Raw genomic sequence first — 7,823 nt, forward strand, 5'->3', positions numbered from 1 at the left:
TGGCGCTTGGCTCACACGCAGGATGTCAGGCTTTGCCCCTGACCTTCCGCTCTCTGTGTGTTGCCATTCTCAAAATCCAAACTTCGAACTAGCAAGCTACACGCAAGTTGGCACAAATTGCAAGTTTTGAAGAAAATTTGTATTGTGCAACAAGGCAGGCCCGCTTGGTTCTTTCGGGGGAATGATTGTTAAGATTTACAAAGAATATGTTTACAGTATCTAACTGGGACGTTTTGGGAACGAGTGGTGGGATTGCTGTGGATGAAGTACACACGGTGATACACTGGTAGGAGCAAATTATGGCTAATTTATTATGAACAGTTAACTTGATTGAATGTTGTATGCGGCGTATTCTTTTGCGGGGTGCAAATGTTCCACCAAAACAAGGTCCTTCCAGAGACCATTTTGCAGTGCCACTGTCGCTGTGTCCGGAGCTTAGCGCTGCCCTAAGATAGTGATTGGTTTAACGAAATACAAACAACCCAGAGCGTTTTCTTTTTCCCTAGAACGTATGTGCGGTGTAGCCAGACCTTACTCTGCAGCGCTGTGGAGATAGGTCTGGCATTATGAGACTACACACTAAGTAGTAGGGACAGAAATGTATAAAGTAAACACCAGGCAATAATGCAGTAATTAGCACAAAAAAATATTTTCTGTTAAATAACATTTATGTTTTGTTATAATGCAAGTGATGGTTGTTTTAACCATGTTTAGAGTTTTTAAAATCAATAAAATGCTTTTAGTCATATGCCTAGTATTAAAACCAAAAGTAAATTTTGGCCTAGTTATCACCGATTTCCCACTTGATCTCATTTCTACAACTCTTTCCCTCTCTCTTTGCTTTGGTTGATGGTCAATCCATGCTCCATGGCAGAGAGAAGCTCCCACCCTCCAGCTCTTTGCGAATGGCCGATGTGAATCTGGCCAGTTGCTCTGAGCTAAAATGGTTTTCCCAGTCTCCGGCAACACCTAATATGAAAACACACACACCAAGACAGTCACATGAGCGCAACGATTCATTTAGTAGAAATCTAAAAATACAGTCAGACATTTGTATGGACGCTGAAAATCCACTAACATATCTGATTAAATATCACTCCTAATAACCCAATTTGAACACTTGGTTGTACTAGTCTATATCCATGACCTTCCACTTCCGGGATTGCTCCGGTGCCACCGCGAATTCCGCCGGATGTCCCTCTTTTTGACTGGCTGTCCGTTACCTTCCGCTTTCTTTGTTTTGGTATTTTAAACTCAGGTGGATTTATAAGGACTATGGTTAACTGCTCCTCAGATCTCTGCAGGGTAAATCCAGACAGCTAACTGACTAATTGTCAAATCAGAGTTTTCTGTTGCACGACTAAAACAACTTTTGAGGGCGCCCAGATAGCTCAATCGGTAGAGTGGGCGCCCATATACAGAGGTTTACTCCTTGACGCAGCGGGCCCAAGGTCGACTCCGACCTGCTGCCCTTTGCTGCATGTCATTCCCCCCTTTTCATGTCTTCATCTGTCCTATCAAAAACAAAGGCCGAAAAATGCCCAAAAAATTGTCTTTAAAAAAGACGATTGTTCCACCAAAACAAGTTCCTTCACGAGGCTATTTTGCAGCGGCACCGTGGCTCTGGATGGCGCTTAGTACGGGTGGGAATCACCAGAGGCCTCATGATACGATATCATCACGATACTTATGTCACGATACAATATTATTGTGATTTTAAACATATTGCAATATTCTGCAATATATTGCAATGTATTACCTTTTTTCCAACTTTGTCAACATCTGTTTTATCTAAAAATATACATTTCTCTGTTTGTTCATCTCAATTCACTTTTATTGCTGCAAAATGGGATTGTCACATATAACACATATATAATAAAATACATGGCGTCTGTGTATCGCTACACTAGTGCCATGGAAAATATCACGATACTATGCTGTATCGATTTTTTTGGGCTGGTTTAAAGACATGCCAATAAACTGGAGCATGTTTTTCTCCTATCCCCGAGGGCCGTGTGGACTCGCCAGACCCTCCTCCGCAGCGGTGGAGGAAGGTCTGGCAATGCAAGACTAGTGTTGTACTAAACTGACCTGATCAGCTTCAAGTTAAATGCAATTCAAGGCAAACTGACGAAAGCAGAGGAAGTGAGGATGGACACACGATACTGAGCCTCACCTTTCCTGAAGAAGGGAGATTTGTCGTGGTTCATGTACTCCTTAGGGACCAGGCTAAAGTTGGACATTTTGTTGGTCTTCATGGTCTTGAAGGAGCAATGTTCTGCTATCTTCTGAATGACTTCTTCACTCAGATTACGGCCCAGAAAATCTGAGAAACGCCTGACAGCTGCAGGGAGGTCCTAAAGAGGGTCAAATGGACACATGTTCTTTCATTTACAGTACAGGCCAAAAGTTTGGGCACACCTTCTCATTCAAAGTGTTTCTTTATTTTCATGACTATTTACATTGTAGATTCTCACTGAAGGCATCAAAACTATGAATGAACACATATGGAATGATGTACTTAACAAAAAAGTGCGAAATAACTAAAAACATGTCTTATATTTTAAGATTCTTCAAAGTAGCCACCCTTTGCTTTTTTTGATAACTCTGCAAACCCTTGGTGTTCTCTCAATGAGCTTCATGAGGTAGTCACCTGAAATGGTTTTCACTTCACAGGTGTGCTTTGTCAGGGTTAATTAGTGGAAGTTTTTCCCTTATTAATAAAAAAGCAAAGGGTGGCTACTTTGAAGAATCTAAAATATAAGACATATTTTCAGTTATTTCACACTTTTTTGTTAAGTACATAATTCCATATGTGTTTATTCATAGTTTTGATGCCTTCAGTGAGAATTTACAATGTAAATAGTCATGAAAATAAAAAGGAAACGAATTGAATGAGAAGGTGTGTCCAAACTTTTGGCCTGTACTGTATGTAAGGCAACAGTTTGCCTTTATCTTATAATGTACCTTCTCTCATGAAGAACTTTCTACATGATTTCATTTCATTTTAATGAGGGTCCATTGTGAAGCCATTGACAATGAGCTAGTCATATTTAAGCAGCTTTAGTTACGGCTGGTTTACGCAGGAGTTTTTTTCCATTCGTTGGTCACATGTGTCTGATGGAACACACACTAATCAATCAATGATTGTCTACACAGCCTACTCAGGTAAAGTTTACTCTTGCAATGGTTAACATTTAATGTTCAGACTCAACCAGGGCCTGAAATTAACACCCGACCACGCTACCTGCAACATTGGCAGGTAGCCAATGTTAAGAGGCCATCTGAAATGAACAACCAACAAAACGACGAGGATGAGTCAAAGAAAAGTAAAAGAAGACGTTTTAATACAAAGTGGACAATTGGCGACAACGGCAAGGTTCGTGAGTGGCTGATTTATGACAGCAGTACAGAACAAATGTACTGCTGTGACTGTCGTGTGTGTATGGCTCAGAGAAAGCAAAGTAAAATCCTTGTGTAATCGGGACTAAAATCTTAAAATTAGAAGCAATTAAGGACCATGAGTCATCAAAAAGCCACCGACACAGGATAAGTTGTAAACTATCAAAGACTGCGCTTCCGGAGGAGACCGCTGCGGTCAAGGCACTGACGTCAACGAAAGCAGCGCAGTTTGAGAGTCTGCGACTGCTGTTTTGGAACGTTCATGCGATCGGAAATAAGATGAGGCCCTTCTCTGACTACGTTTGGATGTGCAAACTAGTATTAAACTGTTGGTGAGATGGGATGAGATAATGCAACGCTGACGTAGGCTACAGTACAATGACAGTTGCACATATGTGTGTGCGTGTGCATGTTGGGAGTTGGGAACCGGTGAGAAAATGTCCGGTACCCGGTAACTTTACCAGTAACAATAATATTAATTTAGTTCTGCTTAACGGTTCCTGAACTCTGTAACTAACAGCTGCCAGGACCTGTCTACGTGACTAAATCAGCCATCAACACAGCCGCGTGTGATTTGTTTACATACGAGCTGCGATAGCTCTATATCTGTTGAGTTAGCAGAGGTGGAGGAAGAGGAGTGCATCTGCTCCTTTTTTGTGGACTCAGATTAGCAGCAGTCAGTATATGACTGTCTGTGACATGGGAAATCAATGAACAAAAAGATTTAAAAAAAATGTTATTATGTTATTATTACTTATATTGATTCCGTTAATAACTTGACAGCACTTAAATGTATTCTTACAAGTTAAAGAACAATGTTTGTGCAATTCCTGTTTTTCACCTTTATGAGGCAAAAAACCTAACTGGCTGGTGGTCAAAAAAGTTAACTTCAGGCCCTGGACTCAACCCTAACTCTGGCTTTTAGATGATTTCTTTTTCTTTCTTTTTTTTTTTTTTTTTTAAAAAAACTTGCAATTGGTATGTTTTATGTGTTGTTTTAAAAAGAAATTAAAAATTGTAATCACAAATAAACTCAGCAGTAGACCATGAGAGTTCTGGGGCGAGTTTTACCTTAGCCATTTCTTCATATGTGATGTACATTATTCTGTCTCCCAGCTGTGTATCTCTCCAGCCCTTCACATGGTCTGTCCATTTTCCAAACAATACTGCAGACAACACAGACAACAGACCCCAGTATAAATGCAAACAACCATTGTGCTACTTCAGCAGAAATGACATACAAAGATGACTTTGTCTTTCACAATCCAAAATCGGTTCACATGGTAATACACCAAAATGCTGAACCTCTCTACTGCTGTTCATGCTTTTTTCAGAGTAAACTCTTTATGTGGGATGAGACCTCTGACCTCTGCCCTCAAGGAATTTATCCATGAATTCATCAAAGGTTCCTGGATCCTCGAGGAATTCGGCCATCTGATGGAAGAAATATGAAGACACCATGACGTCCTTAGGGTTCCTCATGACATAGATCACCTGTGGCAGAGACACGACGGACTAATTCAATACCATAACAGGGTAAATGTGTCATATTAATTATGGAATGAGACCACAGGAATATTACACAAAGCCTCCACCCTTTTACCTTGGCTTTGGAGGTGTGGAAGGAAGGGGGCATGAGGCGGTAAGGAAAATGTGTGACCAGCGCCCGTGGAGATGCCAACTGATCCACAACCAATGCTAATCTTTTCTCCTCCAGCCAGGGGACCCTGTCCCAGTTAGGAATGGTTTGGATCGGTGTCAGATCCCCCCCATTCAGCACCAGTGGGAGGATCTCCTGCATCCAGATTGTACCTGCAGAAAACAATAGAGCATCAGATAATACATACCAAGACTGCTGCATGGGTAGGCCTTGGTTTCCATGACCATGAATAGTAATAGGGAGGTATGTAAAGTAAATTGATGAATGAGCAAAAGAGCACATTCCATTTCAAGCAATCATCACCCTCAATGACTCACTCACTGACTCTCACTCACACACTCACACACACAATGTGCTAGTGTTACCATAATAAGTTCATAACCTTGGAAACATTTCTAAGTCTGCAACTTGTTCGGGTTTTGTTTTAATGTGAGAACTAACTATAATAACTACACTAATTGTATTTGTTACCATGACTCCGGTGAGCCCAAAACCACTCGTCTTATATAAACACTGACCTGACTTCGGGTACACGACAGCCGTGACGTCCTCGTCTTTAAACGTGAATTCATGCGCAAACTTCAAGCTCTCGAAGGAATGTGTCTCTTTAGGAAGCATAAGTCCATGATACAGCAGATACAGTTCTTCTGAAGACATTATGTTGCGAGGATTAAAGCAAAGTAGCACCGATCACGAAAAAAGGAAGCGCCCTGCTGCATTCACGGTATGTGGGGGAAATCTCAATTGAGACATAAACTTATTAAAAAAAAACTCCAAACTCCTCTCATTGTTGTATTGGTTTTTTATATGGTAAGTTGTGTAGGCTACCTTTGTAGGCTAGGCTACTACGACTACTTCAAGTAGCCTAATTAATTTGCCACTGAAACACAAGTAGCCTACTTTAAAGTTTTGCCGCATCTCTTTAATGAATAATCAATTAGTAACGCGTCTGTTTCGTTACTAGATACATGAGCAAAACCAACTTACTGCACGATTACCATTTTTAATCAAACAATACTATTTAAAACCCAACTTTCCGAGAGCGACCTGAAGGTAGCACAGCATTTTTCTTCTGGCCAGTGGACTGCACATTGACTGATTTAACCTGTTTAACCCGTTTTCTGTTTAGGCCTACAGCAAAATACTTTGGTTCAAGTCACCATAAATAGGTCCCTGAGTATGTGTGTGTGTGTGTATTTCAGGCCTGTGTGATATGTGCCATGTGTTCTAACAGAGTGTAAATTGTAATTTCCACAATGGGGATCAATAAAAAGTATTACATTTTGTTTATTGTTTTAGCAATTCAAAGGGATAATTAAAATGAATTAAAAGAAAATGTGTGTATTCCCTTTGACTAATTTTCTTTATTAATCCCTCCATATACTGTAGTCAACCCATGTAATGTTGTCCATAAGCCAAAGTCACACCAAGTAGCCTAACATTACAGTACCAACGCTCACAGAGATCAGTTCTCTTCCTCAGGCAGCACTGATGCTGATCAAACACCTGGTGGATCTGCATTTTTTGGTGCTCGAAACACAGGCACCCAAACATGGCCTAAACATATTATCTATAATTTATTCAAAAGATAAAGCCTAAAGTCTACACAGACTTTGATTTCATTATCAATTTACATCATGCTCCTTGTATGTGTAAACGGGGGGAACAGCTGAAAAGAGACAACAAACAGATATGAGAATTGATACATTGTACTGTACCTGACTTGGGGTAAGTTACAGCAAATACATCAGTGTCTTTCACAGAGAAATTTTCGGCGTACTCCAAGCTCTCCTTGCTATGAGCTTCAAGGGGCAGCAGAATTCCGTGGTACTGAATATATTCAGTTGAGGACGTCATGATTGTGCCTGGCTCAGGGGTTTAAAGCTCTGCAGGCGAGTGGTGGCTTGTTCGAGGTCCGGTATACTTGCCGTTTCGCAGTCTGGTAGCCTACACGTTGCTCCTTTCTCTTTCACTCTCTCTCTCTGAGGTAACCTATAGTCCCTTTTCTCCGAGCTCCTCTTTGTTGGCCAGCTGGCAGGGCTGTATCACTTTTTTTTCCTTGTACATTTTTTTGTACAAATCTGTCCTGCAAATCATTTCAGGGGTGGAACCTCCATATAAGATGAGGGCTGGGTTTAAAGAAATGGTTTGCCTGATTATACAACCCTTTCTCAAGAATCACCTCTGTGTGACCCTGGGTTTCCAGGGTAAAACTGAGGCGTTGCTAAGAACCCTTTTCTTGACACAAAACGTTGCAGGGTTGGTACCACTGACCCTTGAGTGACACTCCACTAATTCTCATTGGAATTCACAATGTAAGGCTAATGTCAGTGTGTCACAGCAAATGTCTCTCTCTAACAAGCAAGCAGGATTTCAGCAACCACACAGGCAGCAATCGTAAACAGAAAAGATAGTGTGCATGTGTATTAAGTGACAGCTAAGCCTATTGTGGCATTTCAATAATGACAGCTTTGTTGGACTCCAGGGACCCCAGCCTACATTCACACTACTACATTTTCATTTTAAACCGGCGTTTTAAAACAATAACAATCTATGTCCTCACAAGTGTTTTAGCACTGTTTCAGAGCTAATCTCTGTTCACACCAACATGCCTGAAAAAAACATAATTAATAATTAATTACATTTATATAGCGCTTTATCATAGACACTCAAGTAAGTAAGTAAGTAAAGTTTATTTCTATAGCACATTTAAAAACAGGTTGCGCTGACCAAAGTGCTGTACAGCGCATTAGCCACAGGG

At 40.8% G+C, this 7,823-nt stretch overlaps 1 protein-coding gene across 2 annotated transcripts; it reads right to left on the reverse strand.

Moving 5' to 3' along the window:
* Positions 1–211: 211 nt before the first annotated feature.
* Positions 212–7,247, reverse strand: LOC114557916 (sulfotransferase family cytosolic 2B member 1). 2 transcript variants are annotated; one of them, XM_028581643.1, is made up of 6 exons: positions 6,781–7,247; positions 5,006–5,214; positions 4,770–4,896; positions 4,474–4,568; positions 2,177–2,357; positions 212–969 (listed from the first exon to the last, which is right to left on the reverse strand). In XM_028581643.1, the coding sequence occupies exons 1-6, from the start codon at positions 6,917–6,919 to the stop codon at positions 854–856; spliced, it is 867 nt and encodes a 288-aa protein (XP_028437444.1). In that variant the 5' UTR covers positions 6,920–7,247; the 3' UTR covers positions 212–853. The 2 variants fall into 2 exon arrangements, with proteins under 2 accessions (XP_028437444.1, XP_028437442.1); XM_028581641.1 differs by lacking the exon at positions 6,781–7,247 and adding an exon at positions 5,581–6,054.
* Positions 7,248–7,823: the final 576 nt, after the last annotated feature.

Source organism: Perca flavescens, chromosome 6 (genome assembly GCF_004354835.1).
Source record: "Perca flavescens isolate YP-PL-M2 chromosome 6, PFLA_1.0, whole genome shotgun sequence".
Lineage (NCBI taxonomy): Eukaryota > Metazoa > Chordata > Actinopteri > Perciformes > Percidae > Perca > Perca flavescens.